This window comes from Neocloeon triangulifer, unplaced genomic scaffold, assembly GCF_031216515.1.
Source record: "Neocloeon triangulifer isolate White Clay Creek 2 clone unplaced genomic scaffold, ASM3121651v1 ptg000002l, whole genome shotgun sequence".
Lineage (NCBI taxonomy): Eukaryota > Metazoa > Arthropoda > Insecta > Ephemeroptera > Baetidae > Neocloeon > Neocloeon triangulifer.
The window spans coordinates 2,720,833-2,744,767 of NW_026775545.1; the positions used below are offsets into that span (position 1 = coordinate 2,720,833).

Here is a 23,935-nt window from a genome sequence, read left to right on the forward strand (position 1 = left end):
ATTGATTGAAATCTGATCCTAAATTAACGACGTGTCTAGCCCTGACCTGACATAAGTTCGAATTCAGTGATTTTCTCCTAATCAATGAGCAATTAAATCATTTTAAATCAGATACATCAATGAATTATTTTCATTTGGCCTAGTTTTATGGAAAATTGTTCTGAAAATAGGAACGTTTTAAAGGAGAGATTTAAATCAGATAGTAGATAAAACTGCAGAAATCCCACGATGGTCTTCAAAATATGGTGGATGAACCTCGGTTTATTGTATTATACTCCAGTTTTTTTTTATAAAAATTATTGGTAAAGTCTTGCCTGAAGTAAAAAATAAGGCAATAATATTTTGCGCTTTCCCACGATTCCCACTACAAAACTGATTATGATGAAGTTTTTTGTTGAATAATGTTTTTCAACTAAAATATTGAATATTGGTGACTCACGAGAAACAAACAATGAAGGAAAATCTGGATTTCCCTATTTGCAATTGAGCAAACTTATTTTTAGTTATTTTGAAGTTTGAAAGTTTTGGTCAAATGAATTTTTTCAGATCTACATAAATGATTTTTCATACCTTTATTGTGCACTATAAATTTGGATATTAAAAATTTTTCAGTTTAAGTTAACTAATAATTAATAAATTACTTGAAATCTTGAATCTAAACCAAAATTACATTTTATCATCACCGAAGCACTCCAAGCAAAATTCATTTAATAAGAATATTGGAGGAGTTTCAATAAATTTATCACATTACATAATATATCATGGTGAAGTCTCATAAGTAAAGAATTAATGTTATTAAAAAATTTTACGTTTTGGACAAAACATCTAAATTAAGGAACCAAATATTTTAAATTTTCCGGTTCATTGGTAGATTATTTTAATTTTGTGAGACTATATTTCATGAACTCCGCAGACAACTTGATTTACAGATGTGATTGACATGATAAAACTCTTGAGAATAATTAAAATTCATGTTCAGCAACTTCCACTTTCTAAAATTTATATTAAATTCAGCGATGAGAAAGATAAGCGGTCATAATTCAACCTTTTCTCCGTGGCTAAAAATAAACGAAGTATAAAAACAGGTTCGCAAAAAGCCACTTTTGTAAAGCACTTATAGTTATTTTTAGCTTTTATCCACGATCACCATACCAACTTCTTTTCTTTCTCATGGAGCAGAAGCATTACATTTTTTTTCGAACCTGCTGCCAAAAGGTGGTATAGCTATTTTAAGCTTGCCTGATATAAATTTTGCCCAAGACAGATTTAAAAATAATCACGCTCGCGTGAGATGTTGCCGCAAACTTGTAATGGCAAACACAAATTTGTCATCCATCGCGACATCCTCGCACATCCATATAAAGTGACGATTTTATATAAAAGACTCCGTTGACTTGCTTAACCTCATAAGTTGTCCTTGATTAGAGTTACAAGGATGGCTGACCTATTACGTAATTATTGAAATAAAGGTTTTTTGTGTGAATTAATATAAATTAAATTTAAATACGTTTTTATTTGGAATCAAAAATAACGAGTAAAAAAAATTGCAGTTATTTTGACAAGGAACCCAATGATTATGTAATTCATTCTCGAAATTTCTTCTCCCTTGCTCTCATTTTGTCATAGTATGCCAACATTTGAAATTCAGCAAAGACTATAATTTATTTTCGTAAATTTGTAACGAAGAATTTTTCAGACTTTTCGTATTGGAAAATAAAAAAATATTTAGCTTGGGGTGGGGGATCATTTGTTAGAAAAAGCGGCACCACCACTAGTAAGCATTTTGCTAAAACTTCTAATATAAAAATGGACCCCATCAGCCGCAATGAGCTTGGTTAACTTTTAACTTAGTTTTGTTTTTAGATTACTTTTAGCAGTTTAAAATTTGTTCCATAATAACAACAATAAAAATGAATTTAGTTACTGGGTGCTAAAACTGTTTGTACTGTTGTTCTGGTAAACTCTTTTCAAATATGTTTTTGCTATAATTCAACAAGAATTGGGAAAATTAACATCCAGCTCTGTTGAAAAGATTTAAGTTTTTTTACTTTATCAGAAGTTTCTCCTCAACGACTAAATTATACAACAATAGGAGCCATTTTCTACAATTGTTGGAAAAAATCCATATCACTATTGTTGTAAGGACATGATTTGACTATGTCTCAAGGATGGGGTGCGATCAATTGTGCTCAAAATTTTAAATTTCAACAAATTTAATGCTGTGAAAATTGTGGCGTAGAGATATCGAGGGACATGCCCATTTAAACCATGCAATGTACCGGATTTCAACAATCGGCAACAATAAAAAAATGCATACTGATTTGACTAGTTTCATAAGCTCCTCCTTAATTCATGTTTTAGGTGTGTCTCAACATGGAGAGATCAATAAACTTGCATCGTAAACTTGAAATTGATTACGACCTAATAGCTTCCTGGTTATTACTTTTGTCAGCTTTGATAAGTTGCAAAAAATAATAATGCGCAGAGAAATCAAGTTAAAACGTATTTTTCATAACTATAAATCTTTTCACAGGCAATAAAAAGGAACCAAAGTGCAGGAGAATCTGTCAGCACATGTTAAATGTGATATTTATGCAGTCACGCCCTAGCAGAGTCAAGAAGGCTTGTGACGTGACAAATATGCATTTTTATGAAACACCGTAAAGAAGAGAGTTGTGATGAGAGCGGTCATCGCGAAACCTGACCTGCCCCATATGCACGTTCATGAAAGTTCTCGACAACTTTAAATAGAAATCAGCTAAAATTACTTCCAGTTATTACGTAAAAAAATGACAGTTAACTGCCAGAAGTAATAAATCTTTCATCAATTATGAACACGTCTCAAAAAAGCTTCTGTGGAAAATAGAGCGTAATTTTTGCGATTAAATAAATTCCCCACCTCTCATTTGACTGTTTTTTCTTTTTTAATTAATTCTTACTTTAAATTGATTCTGACGGAGGATTTTTTCCTGCGTCCTATCGATTCAAAAATTACAGGGAGCTGTTCTTGTTTAGGACATTCAAGAATAAACGTTTCTAGTGACATTTGAGGCTCTGTTCTTGTTTCAAATTTATTTGTTTAATTACAAAAAAATAAGGTTTTTAACCAAATGTCTTCAAAGTCTTTTCTGCAGCTTTGAAAATTAGTGTCCTGTCATAAATCTTTCAATTTGAAAAATATTTCTCGCTATAAAGAATTTATTTTACTTCAATTAAACCTTGCATTTTCACCAAATTCATCGATAGAACCCACGCGGAGTAATTCACATTTTATTTTTTGTACCTCTAAAAATAACCTTGGAATAAATTTATTTGCAACTAAATTTACTTTGAACGTTTAAAACGATGTACAGAGCTTTTATCTTTTTATCCATTCGACTCTTGTTTTTTTTAGCCTTTTAATTGCTTTTCTTGCCTTTAGATGGAAACTGGCAGATTTACATATTCTTCCAGGTGCTATTTTTAAAACTTAAAAAAAAACCAGTATGTTATATAAGCGTCCGATGGATTCGCATCTTGGTACACCATGAGAGAGGATGCATATTAAGCTTGTCCCCATGCTTGTGACAGTTAACTCATGTCGCAGTATAAAATTTAACACGCAAGAGATTCAACTTGACTCCTTTCTTACAACATTATTAAGCTTTAATTTATTATTTTTTTATACATTGTGATGTTGGATTGTGGCGACACCTCTAATTAACTTTTCTTCCCTTCAATGGAAACATGGACAGAGGACCTTCCAAATTCTTTTTTGCACCCTAAAAAAAGTGGTTTCGTTTACTGGGTTAAGGTTTTCAGCGTTTGCTGAAACTAAGCACGGCGACACTTTAAGCTATGGGCGTTATTATATAATTCCTATACCACATATTGAGTGCAAACAAATTTCCACCGGTTCTATATAGTTGTGAAATGATCCTTTTAAGATGCGATTATTTTTAGCGAGTGATCGATTTAGTGGTCTAGCTGGTTGCGCAAAGGTGTTTTTTTATATGTATAATTCATCAGAATTTAATTTTGAATTTTCTTTCTAGCGTATTTTCATTGGAATAAATCGCAGTGTGATGGAAGATTTCATCACAAGCTTGTTTATAAATTTCGTTTTGTTTACGTTGCAAATTTGAGAAATGTGTTACATAATAGTGTAAAAGGACGATCAATGACTCCATATAAACCACGATGTTGTCACCTTAGACAGGATTTCTGAAAACCTCCAAAACAGAAAAAGGAAAGCCTTGGAAATTTGTGTCACGAAAGTAAACAAATAAAAATTGGGATATTTTACTCTAAAGTAGCTTAGTAAAGAAGTCAACGGCAAATTTGACTCAAAGAATATTAAAAAAAAGGTCCATTTTCAGATGTAAATCTTTTTCAATACTTAAAATTCTTCTCGCAGTCTTCAAATTGAGGCCTGCCAAAAATACCAAATCAAACTGTCTAGCAGAATAATAACAGAAGAACGATTAGACAAATCTAACCATTAAAAAAATTTAAAATTTCAGTCTGGTTTTGTTCAACATTTCTATCATAACTTTTAAATTACGCGGTTGTGAATATTTCATAAATAAATAACAGTACAATTTCAAAATTCAATTAAAGTTGGGATTATTTATAAATAAACATATAGTTTTCTAAAAAAAAAAATACAGGCCCATTTTCACGACAAGGGGAAGGTCCCAGTAGCAAGGAAAATTTCATCTCCTGCACCTACGGCGATTCTTGAGAGAACACATCATGCCTGTAATAAAACTTGAAGAATCTCACACGCGGCTGCTGGTCACACCAAACCTTTGATTGCAAATTTTATTACAACTCTTCTAATTATTATTCTATATCACATTCGCAACCGAAGATTCGAAATAATCCATAATTAATGTGGCAAAAATCCAATATTCGCGTTGGACTGATTATTGATTCCTTGCACAAGGATATTCATGCTCGTCACGAATACAAAAATTAAAATGCACCCACGCGTTAATTTTGTTGTTGTTATGTAACAAATTCTCACACATCACCGGCCGGCTTTTTGAGAAAACGAGTTTCGCATGTCACATGATTCAAAAAGTCAAGGGCGATGCAAAAGCTCGCCGCGGTGAATGAGATGCCTGTGTTGGATTATATCAACTATTGCACGCTCTGAAAACTTAATTGAAAAATTCTGAACAGGTTGTACATAAAATCATTCGGGACAGGAGCTCCTTATCAAGAAGATTATTCTCTCGAAAGGGTGACACTCATAGTTCTTGCCTCTCGGTCGCGAATTTGTGTCACCGTTTTTTTTTTTGTGTGTGCCAGAGCTAATTTGACGTTTGTTGTAAAACATTTCCAGCAGAGATATTCCGCCGAGAGGAACCGGTCGACTATAGCAAGACGCCGCATCTCAAGCAGACTGGCAAAATCATGTGACCAGCCAAGAATGCGGCGATCCACGCGATTTTGGCTCAGACTGGCACGACTGTAGAAGTAAGACATATAAATATGTTAGAGAAATAAATAAATAAATAAACTTCCAAACCCTTTGCTGACATGTGAGATTTTTCAGCCGGTTGCTTTTTAAAAATATAAAATTGCCGTAATCGCACGATTCTTGCTTTACATTAATAACTTGCGTCTTTTTGCCTTGGGTTTAAATTGTTCTTTGAAATTTCAGTGAAAATCCAGTATTTTTTTTTATCCATTATAAACTTAACAGTCTGTGAAATTGTTTATGCAAATTGCGAACTAATTTATTGCTCTCGAGCTCTGTGGGCAAGCGAGGTGGAAAGTGTAGATGCTATTTATAATGCAAGCAGTGCCATTTATCTTGCGGAAGATTACTTTAAGCTTTTTAGCCTGATGATGTGTAGCAAGGTTTGCACTTGCGAGGAAGTGGCGAAATAGCAAATGGTACGGTACAGGATGCGATAGACGCAAAGCAGATATTTCATAAAATTAGCACTCGCCGCATACACCGTTTAAACTGTATCATTTTTATTTTCAATATAATAAATTTTCTATTAATGGAAAATAAATTTTATGTCTTATATTTTCTTGCCTAAAATTACAATTGAAAATAAATAATTAGTCACTTTTATTACCGGCAGCTGCATAATAATTAAGGCAATTTCTTTACATACAAAAATGTGGAAAATAATTTTTCTTCTCTTTTCTTTGTTGATAAAAAAAAATGAGAAATTATTCTCTTAAAATAAAGACAATGAATTTAAAACCTTATTTTTTTTAATTAAAAAACAACTAATTTCATATAAAAATAATTTATTTGAGTAATTTGAGTAATTTTTTTTACCATTTTTATCCGCAAAACACAGTCAAATTAATATTTGATGACATTCACTATTTCCCCACGCTTTAAAATATTAAAATGACCTTGTCCGCACTTGACACAGATTAAACCAAACTCGTCCTATTTTAAAGTTAAGAATTTTATTTTCTATATTGATTTCTACGGAATACAAATTAATTCCGAAACTGTACGTTAGAATCCATGTTGAAGAAATTTTAATTGACGGGGCGTTTTCCAAAGAGATCCAGATTATTTTCACTGCATCACATGATCAGAGCCCGAGAAGACCTTGCGAGATTGCTATTAAATTTTTGTAGAGTGTACCAGCAACTTTTCTACTTAATGATTTAAAGCTGAGGGGGGTCTGAAAACTCAGATCGCGCTGCATCTTTTACTTATTTATCTGCTTGAATTATAATCAGATTTAACATGTTAGCAGACGGATCGACTGTTTTGTTCAATTTGCTGATTTGTGAAATGGAAATTGTGAAACTCTAGTGCACCATAGAAGTAATAAAATTAATGAGCCTTTTAAGTAAATCAACTGGCTGTGCATAAAATCATGAGCAATGTGCAATAAGATACTGGTAAGACAGAGAAAGATTGAAAAGCGCAGCGTTTTGTGAGATTGACGTTTTATTAATAATTATCGAGATAAATTCATAATTTCATAAATAGCATAATTCTCATACGCCTCATTATCACAATGAATTGGTGGTGAGTTTTGTTAACCAACAAAAGAAAGAGAGATTTTGATTAAAATCAGAGACCATTAACGTTTTTAGAGCAGAGTTAAAAAAAATGTGCAAATTAGGAATTAATTGTGAGAGACTTATTTAAATACTTTCTAGGCAACATGAATTAACTGCTATTCTTTATAAACAAGAAACGGCAGTAAGAGAGGTTAATTTGTGCCAACTAAATGAAAGCAAGTAATTAATTACTGGGCTGGCCTCTTTTGCACCAATTTTGGCTTTGGAATCTTTAGAGTGTCGCAAATGTCATTTCTTATATTTCGGATTGTCTCGATAGGCTCATCGGTCCAGTTGGTCTCGCTGAGCAAATTGAGAACAGATTCGAGGTCGGAGTCGGGAAAGCCGTCGTCCTCTTGGGCAACCAAAATCGCCTCATACATTTGCTCTGCGGTAACGGCGCGGACGCGAGGAAAGCGATGGCAGAGGAAAGTGACCAAGTACGACAGCGCCAAGTCACTTGCCTACAAAAATTGCTTATTTAAATATCTCTCATGCAAAAAAACTGAACCTTCCTACCTTTTTCTCAGCTCGAATGCCTGCGACCTGACATAACACTGGAATGGCCTCGAGGAGTTTCAGTGGCGCTGAACACCTGGCAGTCTCTTTGGACACCAGTTTCACCAGGTTCAGGGCAAATTCCTCAGGCAGGGTGCCGTCCTGGCCGCACAGAACGCCCGAGTTAAAGAGTCGGTCGAGGAATCGCAGCAGAGGCATGGCAACTCTGTCCTGGCCCTGGTGATCTCCAAAGATTTTCAAGATGCACTGACAGATTCGAGCCAGCTCATCTTGTGGCTGTTGTCGGAGGTAATCAAACAAAGACGAACTTGAGTGTTTCACCTAGAAAAAAAAGTTAATTTTAGTTATAATTCTTGTTTCATTTGATTTGATTTTCACCAGGGATTCTGTGACGCCACCCACACTGGCAACCAGTCCAATCAGCACGTAACCGGTGTATGGAGGAAGTGCTAACATTTGTGTAAAAAGTGGAAAAGTCTGCACTTCGGCGCTCCAGTTGACTTCCTTGCAGGTTTCCAGTGAGAAGATTTGAAGGATTGACTCGAGACAGGGAATTTTTGTGTTGGGAGGAGAGCTGAAAATTAAAGTAAAATTATAATTTGGAAAACAGTTTGACAGTTAAATACCTGTGAATGAGACTGCTGAATACATTTCCAGCCTGCTTCCTGGTCCTGTCGATCCTCTCGATGGCATTTCGAGCCACCTGTCCCACAACGGTGGTCATCAGTTCCTCAGTCAAAACACAAGGCTCGGCTTGCAATACCAACTGGACCGTGCTCTGCAAAAAATATTCAGTAGTTTCAATTTTTTTTTTTATTAGTTTTAAATACCTGAAGGCCAGACATCGAGGCCTCCCTGACCCAAGCTCCAACATCACCTCGGCTGTCTCTGGTATAGTCGTTGAGGCCTTCGATGAAGCGGTGGTAAACCAGACCTGACTGTGTGGGGTACCACCAAGTTTCATCACCTTTTTAAAAGAAAAGCAGGTAAAAAAAAAAAAATAGAAAAATATGAGAATTTACCTTGAGCCAAAGGAGTTGTTCCGACTGAAGCACAAACTGCTGAGAGAGCCGAGAGAGCATCACGCCTGCTCTCAGCCCACTTTGCAGTCTCAACCGTAATCTCAGAGCACTTTGCCAACGCCAAAATCACCGAGGCACTCACACCCTCGAACATAAATCTGGGAAGAGACCCTGTAAAGAAAAATTACAATATCTAAACACATGTTGCGTGTAAAAGTGTTTACCTAAAGCTCTGCAGAATCCCATTCGAGTAGTCTCTGCCTGCAGACTAGTGAGAGAATCCATCAAAATTTTAATCAAGGCCAATTGGCGAGGCAAAATCGAGCCACTGGGGTCTTTGCAGAACTGCTCGCAAAAAGCGGGAAGAGCCTCAACCGATCTTGCTCTGGTCAGTGGGTCTACTTGTTTCATTGAGTCAATGATCACCTTTTGCCAGTCCTCTGTAATTTTAGTTTAGCTGATTAGTTTTTAAAATTATTTCAGATTTCTCACCAAGGACTTGAGTGTGTTCGTGGAAAGGCATTTTAGCAATAGAGGCGTTTTTGATGAAGCTCAGCACTGCCTGCCTCATAAGGTCGCCTCCCATTCCCTGGAACTGACCCCTTTTTCCAATGGAAGTCACCAAGTCTCTGATTTCAGTCAAGACGTTTTCATCTGAAAATATGGTTTTGAAATGTTTTTCAATCAAACAAATTTTCAACATTTACCTAAAACATCAGCTATAGTCTTATCCTGCAGACCTTTAGCAAGACCTGCCAGAACTTCACCAATGGCCGTGATTGACCCATGACGGCTATGCAGATCAATTGATTGCGCCAAACGAATAAACTCGGGCAAAACCACACTGGTAGTGTGTTCTGTAGCCAAGTGCGCCAGTTTATGTAGAGCCTAGGAATTTAAAAGAAAAATTAAAATTTTATAAAATAACATAAATAAATTGAAACATACTTTTGCTGCCAGTTCTCTGATGGAAATGTCCCAGTGGTCAACCTTTTTTTGCAGAAGGTGGTCAATTAATGGCAGGGTGTATTCTTCGAACTGAGCAATCTGGACCCTTTTTAGAAATAAAATCATTAAAGAAGTTTTGATTTGTATCATTAACCATACGAAATTTCCAAGTAGGCGTTATTCCTGATTCCGACTGCAAAGAAGTCGGCCGTTGTGATGATGTCTAGTCCATGAGGAAAAGCTCCCTGTCGGCCGACATTTTCTTGGAAAGCTGCCGATGCTGCTCTCCTGCAGTTGATCTGATTTGAAAATTTTAAATTTCAATTAATGCCTGAGAGGTGTTAACTTTTCAATTGTACCTCTCGGTCAAAAACTGTGACAACAACCAAGGCACTGGCAATGTCATTGATGTACGGTGAGAGGACGTCTTTGTCAAAAGCCCGAGCAAAGGCCCAACAAACGTAGCAGGCTGAATCTCTAATCACAGCTCCGACGGGCAAATTTGCCCGCTTTTCATCAAACGCAAGAGCTTTGAGAACAATAGGCACAACTTCAGGAAGTCGAGTAGGAAGAAGTAAGCCTCGGCGACCTGGAAAATAAAATTCAATACAAAGCTAGGAATGAAAAATATATGAGAAATATGAAGAACCTTTATCTCAAATAAAAAAAATTTGAGTAAATTAAAACTGGAGATATCAGATGAAAATACTTATTCTTTTACTTGATTTTTCCATTAATTTTAAATACGGAAAAACATGTAGAAAATTTCAAATGTCGCATTAAAAAAATTTGTTTGTCAAATAAAGCAAAATAAAGGATTGCTTATTAAATTATTTTTTTCCAAATTTCAACAAACAATAATATTTAAAATATTTTGCCATTATTATTTATAAATTTTTTTTTAATAAAATTTAAAATTGCATACCTAATTCAGCCAGAGCAAGGCATCCTCCGTGCCAGGCATGTGGAACCTCCCGAGCGTTCATCACAGCCAGAACAGATCCAACGACCTCATCTCCCAGTTCTTTGGGCAGACGAACCGTGATTCTGCCAAGACCTTTGGCTGCTGACCACCTGACCACAAGGTCAGAGTGCCTCAAGCCCTGAATCAGCTCTTCAACCACCTCCTCCAATTCATCAGGAACGTCAAAGTCTTCGTCTTCCTGCTCATTCGAAGATGCGTTTTGAGTAGTTTCGGCTTGTTCAACAGTCTTCAGGTTGTCAGCCAAAGATCGACTGCCCCGTTGGTACCTCCAAGGGGCAATTCGAGGCTTCAGATAGGTCAACCCTGTCAGAGTAAATTTTCAGATAAAAATTTGTTGTCAAATTGGATTATTTTACCAATTCTTTGGATCAATTTCATGGCAAATTTGTGAGTGAGGGAGAAAATCTGGTCACGCTTGGTGCACTCCTGAGCCCATCGAAGCATCGGAGTTGCAAAGGGCAAAAGGTCATCCCTCTTGCCATGCTTGAAAATCCAGCAAACAGCAGACAAAACGCCAGCAGGTGGATTTCCTTCCAACTAAAATTTTAATATTGTGAGTGACATTTTATTCATTCATTTTTCAAGAGGAAATTTTGACCTTAGTTGCCCAGTCGAGGAAGCTGCTCAGGTGAAGGTTGGTCACGTCTGACCGGGTCAGGAATCGAGAAGTGAGGAAAGCTGCAGGACGATGACAGGAGTCAAGTACCAACAGATACTGCTTGCAAATGTCCAAAATTCTGAGAAGATTGAAACATATTAATACAAAATAAGTTTATTTTGATAGAATTTATTCACCTCTCCATGGCAGTCTTTCGTCCGTCGGCCTCTTCGGGCGTGAAACTGTCCAGTCGGGACATGTGGAAGGGCATCATGACAATGATGGACAGCCAGAGGAGAAGCATGTGTCTTGTAGCCCATGTGTCCACATCACTTGGGTCTTGCTCGATGAGCATTTTCAGAACTGGCTCCAGGTCAGAAACCTTTAACAATCATGATTTTGGTTAATTTTTTATTTTATATAAGATTGGTTTGAACTAGATTTTTGGAATTTATAATAATTTGAAAAAAAAAGAATAGAATATATATAATTTCAGGAATTTCTTAACCAACCTAATTGAACCAAAATTTATTAAACTTATTTATTTACATTTTTAATTAACGAACATTTTATTTTCTGCTCGAAAATGAAGAAAATAAAATTTAAATTGAAGATTTAACTTAGGTGAAATAAAAAGTTAAGTAAAGTTTGTTGATCTCAAATGAGGCCAAAGTACTACGCAGTGCAATTAACAATTTATTTACGTAAATAATTACTAAATTTCAAAATAAATTTGATAGTTAATTTTTTCACCTCATGAGGAAGCATCCTGGCGACGGTTTTGTAGCCTCGGACGTGGGACACGACGACCAGGTACTTGAAGGCCTCGTTTTTTACTCCGTTCGAAGACTGTCCGTCCTTGACGATGTTGATGAGTCGCTGGAGCATGTCCTCGAGGTTGCTGTCGAGAAGGTGCGGCTGCAGCTGGTACTGGGACAGCAGCTTCGTGAACTGCGTGAGCGCCAGTTCGGCTCGGACGGAGTCGGCGTCGGACACTTCACCGATCAGACGGAAGACCTCCTCCGAGTCGGTGAACGCCTCTTTGGTGCACGCCACCTCCAGGCTGTCCAGGTCTTTGGACGCCAAGTCCTCCGCGCTGCCCAGGATGTGCGACATTTTGCAGTTCTCTTCGGACACTCACCGACGAGTAGGTGGAAAAGTCGCTGGCTTTGAGTTCATTCACACCAAGAAAAACGACTCGCACCTTCGCCTCGAAACCTGTGTGCAACTCAAAATTGTAAACACAAAGGCGACGCCCACATGGTCGACCCGCCGAGTTTGCGCAAAAGCTCATTTCATGTGGTACGCAGACCCGCGATACTCGTGTGACGGGCCAGTTGCATAAACAGTTAGGATGTTAAATATTAATTAGTCGCATTAATTTGTGTCTCTAATCAACATAATTTTATTTGTACCATTTTCAAAGAGAAAATTGACCAATGAAATTTTAAAATTAGGATGTGAAAATGGAAAAATAATTACTCATCATCATTGAAAAGTCAAATTAGTCTTTGCAAAATGGTTGTTTCATTGTCTTCCAAAAATAGCAAAAATTAGTTTCTATTCTTGTAAAGTCTTGTTTTGACAATTCCAATCAAATGTAGCAAAAACCAAAAATTAATGATCTCTTGTTATTTATTTGTTTACGATCACCATACACGAGAAAACAATAATAGTATTTCAAAGGAAAGCTGAATTGCTGTAAAAAAAAAAAAAAAATTTACAGAGGAAAAAAATGAAAAATAGCATGATTGTAATTTTTCCTGAGAATACCACTTAAATTTGTTAATTGAAAAAAACTGATATTATTATGTTTAGGTTTATTTCGCATTAGATTTTGCCTCAGAAAATCACTTTCATTAAATATTTTCTTGATTGAAACATTTATTATTCATTTCTCGGAGATTTCTTTTAAAATAATTAAAGCTGCACTATTTTGCTCTCTTTATCCACTTCCAAGATTCATAGAAATAAAAAAAATTAAAAAAACATTTCACAGCAGTTTCATTCCTAGCATTAGCTCTTCATTTGAAGAATTTCTAGCCGAAAGAAAGTTTCTCAATGTGCCACAGCACACCCACCCTCTCTAATACAAATGTTTGCCGAGCAATGAGGCCGCTTGTTGACTCTTTCGTCAAAAAACCTGTCAGCAAACACACGGCAATTAACGCCGGTGCAACGAGCTAGAGATAACGAAAGGGTGGCAGAAAGTGGCCTTTTATAAAAACGCTGCTACTTTACTCTTTATTCTATTCTATACAAAATAGTGTAACATTCATTTCGCAGAACTATTTAAAAAATTATTGCAAAAATGCAAATGCAGGTTAAAAAACAAACACTTTAACAAGAAACTTTTCACTAAAATCAACATTTATTTTTTTCTTTATTCAGCATTCAAATACATTAAACACAAAACAAAAAATCTAAATATTTTAATAAATTACAACAAAAAAGCAGAAATTATAATTTAGATTCAAGAACTCTTCTGAGAAAAATGACAAACTACATTTAGTTACTGTAGTCGAGTTTAAAACAATGAAGATTATTTTTTACAGTGTCTTATTTAAAAAATAAATATATAATCAGAAATAGTATGATCAAATAAATCTATATCAGATCAAAAAATCATTTTATCAAAAACATCTGTAATTTTTGTTTATGTTTGAGTACATAACATAATTTCAAATACTTGAAACTTTTATAATTTTGGGTGCTTTATTCTAAAACGCAAAGGGGGCTGTGAAAATTTGATCGCTTGCTGATGGTGATGATATTTAATTTAGGGGCGACAACATACGCATCTAAAAGAAGGTCAGCATTGTCATTCTTCCAAACGTAGTCTTTAAGTGAGAAGGGCTCTGGCGAAGTGCACCAGCGTGCGCGCGTACTGTTGATTCTGCTAATTGCAACCCACATCCATACCGGTGCCTCTGATAAGGCTGTTCATGGAATCAGAAATAAAAATTTTAGTGTTTGGGAAAAAATTGTTAAATATTTCAGAAGAAAATTAAGAAAAACAAAAAAAATTTAAAATTAATTTGCGCACTCATATTAGCGAGGCAGAGCTTTTCTTCTAAAGTAGCGATCGAAGCAAGTTTCATTCCTCGAATGCAGCATTGTTTAAAGGCTTCTTCCATGACCACCTGACAATATGAATAATTTAATTACACAATATTCAATAAAGCACTGAGATTCAGTTTCTTTTACAATGGGTTTAAACTGGTAGAACTTTTTGCCGCAAATAACTTCTACGTCCCCACTTGCCACGGCGCAGGTCGCTGCAAAACATTTTGTTGTGAATGTGTGATTTTTTTTCAAATCTTTAAAATTACATTTGCACGCATCAATTTCCGCCTTAAGTACTGGCTATAGTAAATTATTAAATTAAATTTGCAATGTTAGTAGAAAATGGTAAAGGTTGATTTTTAATTTATGCATTTACATCAACAGTGCAGTTAGTGTGTTCGTTGAAGCAAAAAGCATCTGGTGGCATTGGATCATTTTCCTTAAAACAGAAGTTCAAACTTAATTATTGCGATAAAATTTGTTTTATTACAAGTGGTGGTAGCGCTTGGTCCATGCCTGCAACAACGCCTGTTAACACAGCGGGGGCTTTTTCGCCAACGCAGGAAAACATTTTTGAAGCTTTGTCTGTGTCGTTCATTCCAGCTTTAATTAAAAAAAAAACGGATCTTCTCAAAACTGGAACTTCGATATTCAACAAATTCTACCTGTGGAGCTACCGCAATCGTCCCTCACTATGTTAATGTTACTTTGAAGTTCGTTTCTATTTTCACCTGCTTGGTTCTCCATCACTGCCAAAACCTCATTCTCCACAAATTCACCGTTGACCATCTAAAAATTTCGATTTGAAACCAGAAAGGGATAAATAAATTCAAAATCAAGTACCAGGTCAGATTTCTCTGCGACGCAAGTGACAAAGGGCTTTTTATTTCAAAAGGGTGTTGAAAAAGTTATTAAATTAAAAAAAAAATCATAATAAAAAAATTAGAGACAAACTTTTGAATTAGGCGCGGTCATTTGAATTATTGTGTCACTGAGGAGCCTGTCGATTTCACCTGCAGTTTAATAAGTTGTTACGCTTGTTTTCGAAGATAAAAAATCATAAATATGTATACTTTGATTCCATTTGTACACTGAACCGCACTCATCCCTCACCATAGCTCCTGGTGACGGAATGCCATAAGTTTGTCGAGACTTTAACAAAAGAAATATGTCACAACGAACACGGTCTAGCAATAAATAATTAAATTAAACCTCGCAAATGAATCTGAATTTCTTCTGTTCGTTGAAATCAAAAAGCTGTGCGTGCGTTTTGTTCAAGAAAATGGCAACGGCGTTTTCGTTGCCCTGTGCGTTGTCAGGCTGTCCGGACGCCCAAGGCGCGCTCTTGTTTACCCGCCACTGAGGAACATTGCACCAACCGAATTTGCCCTCGCAGCCTTGATCACTTCCGGAGGTCCAGAAAAAATCGCTGTCAGACGTATTTACTATTTTTCGTTCAAAGTTTTTTAAAAATTAATTGCATTTTCTTTTATTAGAACCTTTTATAGCTTTGATCAGAGATTGATATTTGTAAACACTTTCCAGACTCAGCAACTGTAATCCAAACTCGCAACATGCTTGGATGGCGCCTGCAAACTTTTTAATCAGGAATTAAATGATATTTTCTAAAATTAGCTAAATAGCTTTTCATACAGTCTGTGTGTTGTTTGGAAAACTAAACATGTACGTCCGCAGATGTTCTTGAAACCAGGTACCGTGTCGAAATGGTCCTACGGTTTAAATTTTTTTTTGTAAAAATAAACTCTATAGTTGGCATTGATTACTATATAAGAAGTCCCTGTACCCTATAGTAACGTGGATTGACATCTATATTTAAAATAAATCAATGAAAGGATTATTATGCTAAACAAACTTATGTATAAATTTACATTTTTAGCGCATGTAATATTTGGGCAAGCGGGGGCTGAGCATCCTGGAGGTGCTGGAGTTGGTTGCCCCTTAATTATTTGAAAGTAATTTTTCGTAATTAATTTTGAATCTTCTCTTTTTAATTTTTAACCAACCTGGCACGCTAAAAATTGCAAACTAGTGCAAATCCTGTTCGAAAACAGGAAGTCTGCTCTCGTCCTGTTCACTTTCAGGTGCAGGCAGTTTTCAGTGCCATTTCTATTGTCTGGGTTTCCTGCTGCCCATGGTAAATTCACGCCATCCATTAGGACTGTATCGTTTTTCACGCACCATCCAAAATTTCTATCATTAAATCTTAAACCAGATGTCCAGTAATTCGCATTGAATTTCCATTTAGAAACTTTAAAATCATCGATAAATAACATATTATTTCGGAAGATTTGACGAGTAAATTAATTTAACCCATGTTTCGAAAGCACTCAAGCTTGGCAGGCGATTCAAATGTTAGCGGTGCCATTCCGATCCTTGAACAGTTTATCAAGTTCTCCCTCCAAGTGGCCTGGTTGAATTTAAATTTTAACAATGAGCGTCACAGCAGAGTTTTTTTTACCAAGTTCTTTCCCAGCAAAAACTGTTGACCACAAGATTGAACCCAGAAACCATACTTCTTTGGATCTGCGCAGTCATTTTATTTTAAAGAGATAAAGAAAAATATATACTCTCTCCACCTTTCACTGCGTTTTCTGTAGCAAACAATGCTGGCTGCAGAGCGTTTTAATTAAATTTAAATAATTTGTGCAAAATAAACTTCATTTTACATCTGTATCATAAGAAGTACACACTCCTCTTATCAGCTCCTTGAAATTTAGAGAATTCTAATAGATTTAGAGCTCAAAATTTGTTGCAAAAACCTCTTGCGTTGGTGGTTTTGTGGTTGTAGTTGTGGAAGTCGTGGTTGAAGACGATGAAGTAGTTGACTCAGTGGTAGTTGACTCAGTAGTGGTTGACTCAGTAGTAGTTGACTCAGTAGTAGTTGACTCAGTAGTAGTTGACTCAGTAGTAGTTGACTCAGTAGTAGTTGGTTCAATTCTTGGTGGCTCAGTAAAAACCGTTGTTATTGGTTCTGTCATTCTATTGTTCCCGATTTTAAATTCAGACCAAGTTCAATTAAATTTTTTCAAAGCTGACCTCTCCGTCGAAGTTTCTTGTACAAGTTCCGTGATTGCTTCTGTTGTTTCCTTGGATGGAGATGTTAATGCTACAGCACTGCTCAATTCTGATACTTCAGTGAACGGTTCACTTGGTAACTAACAAGATAAGTAAGCAGGAGACATTAAAATATCTTATTTTCTGGTCATTGATTTGATAACGGAGCGCGGACAGGACACTTGTTAATATTTTATTATTTAAAAAAACAACGCACATAAAAAATGAGTGAATTATTTTAATTTTAAAATACATTTTATTTTTAAACTTTACCAAACTGGTTGTTTTGGATGACGTGGTTGTAATATTTGTGCGTGTTAACATGGTGGTCACCGTAACACGTTTTGAGCCCATTCTAAAGCAAGATTCCGTTCCACAGCATTTAATTATCGTTTTCCGTCTAAGACGCGAGTCTGTTAAGTATCAAAAATTATGTCAAGAAAAATTATGTGAAGGTATAATTACTTGACCCTCTTCCGTTTTTTCTTGCAGCTTCCAAGACAAACAAAATCTTATTTTTTAAATTTAATTTTAATGAAACGTAAAATATAATAAATTTTACATTTAAAATAATGAGCGCTGCGATGAAAATATGTTGAACATGCTTGATTATCATTGTTGCAGACAGCAGTGAGTCGAATTGGTTGTAACATATAGACTGATTTTATAGAGAGGAAACAAACGAATTGTATATAAAACCGGATGCAACGCTATATCCATCAGCATCCTGACACTAGCTCATTGGCAGAGAAAAGTTTCCCAACTCTGCAAAACTGCGAACCATTTTGCTTTTTGTAAATTTGTCACGCAATAAAAATAAACGCAACACAGTCATGAAAATAGAGTATTATAATAAATTCATGATCTATTTATTATTTTGACGTTTTCTGTTTGATATTTAGTTTGAAATTGCACTAACAATAAGACGCAAGGGTGGAAGGGCAAATTTCGCCACTTTTATCACACACATACATGTATGTTTAGCGAAATTACTCAATCACGATGGACAAATTATAATTTTTAATATCACCACTATAACTTGCTTTAACGCTAATAGAAACACAAGAAAACTGCGAAACATTTAGTTTGCAATAAAATTTTGTTTTATTGTTGTTTTTCTTACCCATCAATTGCAATAACATTCACGTTTTTATCAGAAATAATCAAATAAGGGTTTATTTTGATTTCAAACATTTTTGTTACATTGAAGTGGTGTTTTTTATTTTTACACTTGTTTGCTTCTTTATTTCCTCTATTTTCAAGGAGGGTTGGATGTTCACAGCCAATTAGTGATTTTGTTTTCTGTTATTTTTTCTTGCCAAAATTGCAAGTGGCCAGTTGGTTTGTATCAAAATATTACGCAATAAGTCAATAAAGAAAATTATGATTTATCCAAAATAAAAAAAAAAAATAAAAAAAAAATTAAAAATAATTGTAGAAAACATTATTTTTCTGATTTCGAACACGAAAGGGAAAAATGGGGTTCAATATTTTAAATCAATAAATATCATGCCGAAACAAGTCCGAATAAAAAAAAAACATTTTTTCATATTTTTTAAAAATTCTAATTATAAACTCTTAAACATTATTTATTAAGGGTTCCTTATTGACGTAGTCAAATGAAGTCAATTTAAAAGTAGATGTTTAATTAAATTCCAATTATTTTCTAACATTTGCCATAAATGGCTCCTGCGGTTCTGTGAAGACTTGGTTTGACAAGCCAGTCAGGAGTCCTTAGTCTTGATATTAATGTTGTTTGAAATTACTCCAAAACACATAGTGGGAAGTGCCAAGCAGTTTGCTTGGCAATGGTGATCATCTTCTTCCGAGGACTGACCAAATACGCGTCAAAAGATGGATCAGCATTGTCGAACACCTTGTCGTATCCATCAAAATAAAAAGGCTCTTGTGAAGTGCACCAGCGTGCGCGGGTACTGTTGATTCTGCTACTCCCCACCCACAACCATTCTCCTGATCCTGGCGTGGCTGAATGTGGCAAAATTGAAAATTAGGACAACTCAGTCAGAAAAAAATATTTATGGTTTGTTTTCAAGTCGCTCCAAAATACATTCTAACAACAGATTTTTACTAATTGTAATGCAACTAGTATCATTTTAAGACTTCATACATTATTTTAAATTTATGATTTCTTGTCTATCTTGATAGATTTTTATGAAATTCTTGCACATTTTTTTTTTTTATTAAATATTGACACTGGGTATTATTAAGTATAAAATTTCATTTTAAGAACTTATAAAAAAAATAATGTATAGACAATATTGCTGTATTGCTAAGAAATCAGTAGACCATCATAACATTCATAAAAAATTCCTTCATTCTATTTAAATTTTATAGGATTTGAATAAATGAATCGCTACAAAAGTTTTACTTCCATCTCTTAAAAAAAAGTTTTTGTTAAAAATGTAAGTGTGGGAAAATATAATGTTGTGTAATAATTTGTTTTGCCAAAATTGATATTTCCGGTTATTTCATTAATAATCATGACGTACTGATATTAGTGAGGCAGTTCAATTCCTCCAAAGTGCCAATCGATACAATTTTCATTCCTTGTTGGCAACAATTTTGAAAGGCCCATTTCAACTCGGTCTGTTATGGAGATTTTAAAAGCACTTGAATTAAACTGATAACTTATTTTAACCCTGGTTTTATCTTGGAAATATCTTTTGCCGCAAATAACTTGCACAAATCCATATCGCAGATCGCAGGACGCTGAAATTATGTTCATTACGACTTCATAATTATATTACTCTGATCAATTTTACAATTGCATGCAGCAATCGTCGCCTTCATTGCATACTTCATTTTTTCATCAATGTTGTTATTACTTGTATTATTTTAAGCACGTGGAGAAAATTATTTTAGTTACGTCAACGTTGCACCCAGTGGACTTGTAGCAGAATGCATCTGGTGGCATAGGATCGTATTCCTTGATAAAAATTTAAATGGAACAATATTTAACAAAAAGGAATTCACATTACCAGTGGAAGCACTTGGCCCACGCCAGAAACGACGTTAGTTAATAAAACTGGCGCTTTTTCGCCAACGCACGAAAACACTTGAGGCGCTTTGTCTGCGTAGTTCATTCCGGCTGCAATTAATTTTTTCTTTCTAATTTCACTTAAAATAAAAGTTGAATTTCTACCAGTAGAGCTGCTACAATCATCCCTGACTATGTGGATGTTGTTTTGAAGCTCGGTTCTATTTTCACCCGCTTGGTTCTCCATTATTGCCAAAACCTCATTCTCCACGAACTCACCGTTGACCAACTAAAAATTGCACTGATTGCAGATCAGCTAAATACTGAATAAAATGATAATGTACCAAATCTGATTTCTCTGCAAGGCAAGTAACGAAGGACTGGAAATAATATGATAATATCTATATATTTAAGCATTTCAAAATTATGATTTGTAAAAATTTGTGATAAATTATATATTTTTAATTTTAAAATTAATCACAAAAAACATTTAAAAGATTGATTAGCTAATTGTATGTTGAATGGAGAAACACATCGATCAGCCATTGAAAGTTGCTCTAGGAAAACGTTACGCAAAGGATATTTCATTATTTTTTCCCTAAATTTCAAACGGTGTCAAGAAAAATCCACATTTCACAGTGGACAATAATATCATCATTTGTTAATTGAAAAAGCAATTGAAAGAAACAAACTAAATTGTGAATTTATAAAAAAAAAATCAAAACAAAACCTTTGAATTTTGTGCTGCGATCTGAATTTTTGTGTCATTGAGGAGCCTGTCAATCTCACCTGTTCCCAAACGTAATTAATTTTCAATCATTTCATCTAAAGATCACAAACTTTGGTTCAATTTGTACACTGATGCGCACTCGTCTCTCACCATGGCACCTCCTGATGGTGAACCATAAGTTAGTCGCGCCTAAAAAAAGTTAAAAAGTGAAAATAATCAAAACCAAAATCTATAGCAAGTGAAACCTCGCAAATGAATCTGAATTTCTCCTGTTCGTTGAAATCAAAAAGCTGTGCGTGCGTTTTGTTCAAGAAAATGGCAACGGCGTTTTCGTTGCCCCGTGCGTTGTCAGGCTGTCCGGACGCCCAAGGCGCGCTTTTGTTTACCCACCACTGAGGAACATTGCACCAACCGAATTTGCCCTCGCAGCCTTGATCACTTCCGGAAGTCCAGAAGAAATCGCTGTCAGATTTATTTTCTATTTTTCGTCAAATGTTTATTACGTTTATTACATAAATCATGTTTCTGTTATATGAACCATTTATTGCATTGATCAGAGATTGATATTTGTAAGCACTTTCCAGACTCAACAAACTCAATCCCAGCTCGCAACAAGCTTGGACGGCGTCTGCAAACTTTTTTATGAAATAAAATTAATTAATATCTTAATTGAACTTGGCTCAATTGCATACGGTTTGCGTATTGTTCGGAAAACTAAACATGTACGCCCGCAGATGCTCTTTAAACCAGCTACCATGGCGATGTGGTCCTAAAATTGAAATTAAAAAAAAAAAGGAAAATATAATAAAATTAAGTTGACGTTGGTTACTTTTTATGAAATCCCTATTCCCCATAGAAACGAGGACTGACATCTAAATATTAGTTTAATTTAAAACTTATTATTGTGTTCAATCTACTTCTATAAATTTACATTTTTGGCGCAGGTCATATTGGGGCAGGTGGGGGCTACGCATGGAGGTGCTGGGGTTGGTTGCCCCTTTATATTATGGTTATGATTTTTCATATATAAAAAAATATGTTTGAAAACTTTTATTTTTGTTCTCTTTTTAGCTCACCTGGCAAGCAACAAATTGCAAACTAGTGCAAATCCGGTCTGAAAACAGGAAGTTCGCGCTCGTCCTGTTCACTTTCAGGTGCAGGCAGTTTTCAGTGCCGTTGCTATTATCTGGGTTTCCTGCTGCCCATGTAAAATTCACGCCATCCATCAGGACTGTCTCGTTTTTCACGCACCATCCAAAATTTCTATCATTAAATCTCAAACCAGACGTCCAGTAATTTGCATTGTATTTCCATTTTGAAACTGTAAAAACGTTACAAAATAATTATTTTGCAACATTTGAAGTGTAAATTAATTTAACCCATGTTTCGAAAGCACTCAAGCTTAGCAGGCGATTCAAAAGTTAGCGGTGCCATTCCGATCCTGGAACAGTTTATCAAGTTCTCCCTCCAAGTGGCCTAGTTGAATTTTTTTAAATTAAAGAGCGTATATACGGCCGGTGGGAAGCGTACCAAGTTCTTTCCCAGCAAAAACTGCTGACCACAAGATTCAATCCAGAAACCATACTTCTTTGGATCTGTGCCATCACTTTTTTTATTTCAAAGTGGGAGAGATATAAACTGTTTTTTAACCTTTCACTACGTTATCTTTGGCAAACAATGTTGGCTGCAAAGCGTTTCAATTAAATTGAAATAATATGTGCAAAATAAATTTAATTTTACGTCTGGATCAAAAGAGGCGCACTCGCCTCTGATGAGCTCCTTAATTAAAATCAAGAGATTTTTGGTGGAATTAAAAGCTCAAAATTTAATGCAAAAAACCTCTTCCGTTGGTGGCCTTGTGGTTGTAATTGTCGTGGTTGGAGACGTTGAAGTAGTTGACTCAGTAGTAATTGGTTCAGTGCTTGGTGGCTCGGTAAAAACAGTTGTTAATTGTTCCGTGGTTCTAACGACACGATTTAAGTATTAGGCAACGTTCAATTAGAATTTTTCCAAATATATCTGACCCTTCAGTCAAAGCCTCTGTGATTGTTTCTTTTGTTTCCTCGGACGGAGATGTTAATGCTACAGTATTGCTGGGTTCTGATACTTCAGTGAACGGTTCACTTGTAAACTATGTTAGGAAAACTTGTAAAAAAAACTTAATTTCCAGACCATATAGAGTATTTTATATTGTAACAGGTAATTTTCAAGAATGCCAAATAAAATTGATAGAATTTTTTTTTACCGCGGTGGACGTTGTGGACATTGCAGATGAGGTGGATGAGCTGTTGTTGCGAGTAACCATCACACTTTTGGAGCTCGTTTTAGTGCAAGATGCCGTTCCACAGCATTTGATTATCAGTTTCCGACTACTTTTAGATCTTTGACGCGATTCTGCTATGCAGATTAGATGAAATTTACTGTTGCAAAAAAGACTCATGTGTCATACTTGAAGTTCCTCCATTTTTCCTGGCACTTTCTACAACGTCAATTAACAAAATCTATTTTCAATTCATAATCAATACCAATTAGTTTTAAAATGAATATTTCTTAACATTGAAAATTATTAGTGCAACGATGAAAATTGCTCTCATCGCTGTGTTTTCTCCCGGATGATGGGCCCTGCAGCATTAAACACGAGCGATGAGAAAAATTTGCTAAATCGGAAACAGCGCGGTTCCCCCCCCCCCCATTATTGTCATCAAAACGTCACACCATGACACCAGTGAGTGGTGAATGTAAGGAAAAGTTAATGAAACAGTGCAAGTGCCCAGTTTTTCATAGTGTCAAAAGAATTTCAAAAGCTTTTGACGCTTAGTGAACAAAAAATTAATTGGTTTCCCTGGCCTCCCTGGGTTTCCCCTTATTCTGAATTAAAATTAAAATTTGAATATAAATTATTTTTGTTCTCTGTCAAGCTTACCTATCATGCGAAGGTTAGCAAGCTAGTGCATACTAT

At 35.4% G+C, this 23,935-nt stretch overlaps 3 protein-coding genes across 6 annotated transcripts; all 3 read right to left on the minus strand.

Annotated features, from left to right (window-relative positions):
- Positions 1-6,356: 6,356 nt before the first annotated feature.
- LOC132205131 (tubulin-specific chaperone D) lies at positions 6,357-12,363 on the minus strand. Its single transcript, XM_059634011.1, has 17 exons — positions 11,861-12,363; positions 11,305-11,489; positions 11,108-11,246; positions 10,866-11,046; positions 10,450-10,812; positions 9,884-10,113; positions 9,684-9,823; positions 9,525-9,630; positions 9,284-9,464; positions 9,069-9,230; positions 8,801-9,016; positions 8,577-8,747; positions 8,385-8,521; positions 8,181-8,332; positions 7,933-8,128; positions 7,555-7,875; positions 6,357-7,499 (listed from the first exon to the last, which is right to left on the minus strand). Exons 1-17 carry the CDS (start codon positions 12,221-12,223, stop codon positions 7,224-7,226), a joined length of 3,519 nt encoding a protein of 1,172 aa, XP_059489994.1. The 5' UTR covers positions 12,224-12,363; the 3' UTR covers positions 6,357-7,223.
- Positions 12,364-13,633: 1,270 nt separating this feature from the next.
- On the minus strand, positions 13,634-18,278 carry LOC132205048 (uncharacterized). 3 transcript variants are annotated; one of them, XM_059633885.1, is made up of 26 exons: positions 17,811-18,278; positions 17,714-17,759; positions 17,522-17,661; positions 17,231-17,349; positions 17,057-17,173; positions 16,954-17,026; positions 16,861-16,899; positions 16,771-16,804; positions 16,653-16,717; positions 16,505-16,601; positions 16,198-16,442; positions 16,063-16,131; positions 15,958-16,000; positions 15,827-15,903; positions 15,673-15,769; positions 15,386-15,618; positions 15,247-15,325; positions 15,128-15,186; positions 15,017-15,052; positions 14,839-14,962; positions 14,664-14,776; positions 14,550-14,612; positions 14,440-14,473; positions 14,315-14,385; positions 14,154-14,250; positions 13,634-14,046 (listed from the first exon to the last, which is right to left on the minus strand). In XM_059633885.1, the coding sequence occupies exons 1-26, from the start codon at positions 17,862-17,864 to the stop codon at positions 13,823-13,825; spliced, it is 2,448 nt and encodes an 815-aa protein (XP_059489868.1). In that variant the 5' UTR covers positions 17,865-18,278; the 3' UTR covers positions 13,634-13,822. The 3 variants fall into 3 exon arrangements, with proteins under 3 accessions (XP_059489868.1, XP_059489869.1, XP_059489867.1); XM_059633886.1 differs by having other exon boundaries at positions 16,954-17,173; positions 17,231-17,280; XM_059633884.1 differs by having other exon boundaries at positions 16,954-17,173.
- A 525-nt stretch (positions 18,279-18,803) lies between these two features.
- LOC132205044 (uncharacterized) lies at positions 18,804-23,592 on the minus strand. 2 transcript variants are annotated; one of them, XM_059633871.1, is made up of 25 exons: positions 23,532-23,592; positions 23,426-23,477; positions 23,222-23,370; positions 23,001-23,107; positions 22,816-22,939; positions 22,717-22,755; positions 22,627-22,660; positions 22,507-22,571; positions 22,356-22,452; positions 22,053-22,297; positions 21,908-21,973; positions 21,806-21,848; positions 21,669-21,745; positions 21,515-21,611; positions 21,222-21,454; positions 21,087-21,165; positions 20,977-21,035; positions 20,591-20,626; positions 20,412-20,535; positions 20,248-20,357; positions 20,136-20,195; positions 20,032-20,065; positions 19,908-19,978; positions 19,759-19,855; positions 18,804-19,234 (listed from the first exon to the last, which is right to left on the minus strand). In XM_059633871.1, exons 1-25 carry the CDS (start codon positions 23,568-23,570, stop codon positions 19,011-19,013), a joined length of 2,361 nt encoding a protein of 786 aa, XP_059489854.1. In that variant the 5' UTR covers positions 23,571-23,592; the 3' UTR covers positions 18,804-19,010. The 2 variants fall into 2 exon arrangements, with proteins under 2 accessions (XP_059489854.1, XP_059489855.1); XM_059633872.1 differs by having other exon boundaries at positions 23,426-23,455; positions 23,502-23,583.
- Between the last annotated feature and the right edge of the window lie 343 nt (positions 23,593-23,935).

Coding starts and splice junctions, on each gene's coding strand:
- LOC132205044 (XM_059633871.1), bottom strand. CDS start 23,570: ATGAGAGCAATTTTCATCGTTGCACTAATAATTTTCAAT. Junction 22,756..22,815: donor CAAGGCCACCAACGGAAGAG/GTTTTTTGCATT, acceptor ATTTTAATTAAG/GAGCTCATCAGAGGCGAGTG. Junction 20,066..20,135: donor CCACTGGGTGCAACGTTGAC/GTAACTAAAATA, acceptor GAAAAAATGAAG/TATGCAATGAAGGCGACGAT.
- LOC132205131 (XM_059634011.1), bottom strand. CDS start 12,223: ATGTCGCACATCCTGGGCAGCGCGGAGGACTTGGCGTCCAAAGACCTG. Junction 11,490..11,860: donor CCAGGATGCTTCCTCATGAG/GTGAAAAAATTA, acceptor TGATTGTTAAAG/GTTTCTGACCTGGAGCCAGT. Junction 9,231..9,283: donor GACTATAGCTGATGTTTTAG/GTAAATGTTGAA, acceptor CCATATTTTCAG/ATGAAAACGTCTTGACTGAA.
- LOC132205048 (XM_059633884.1), bottom strand. CDS start 17,864: ATGATAATCAAGCATGTTCAACATATTTTCATCGCAGCGCTCATTATT. Junction 16,602..16,652: donor TTTTGCTGGGAAAGAACTTG/GTAAAAAAAACT, acceptor AAATTCAACCAG/GCCACTTGGAGGGAGAACTT. Junction 14,613..14,663: donor ACCAAGCGCTACCACCACTT/GTAATAAAACAA, acceptor TTCTGTTTTAAG/GAAAATGATCCAATGCCACC.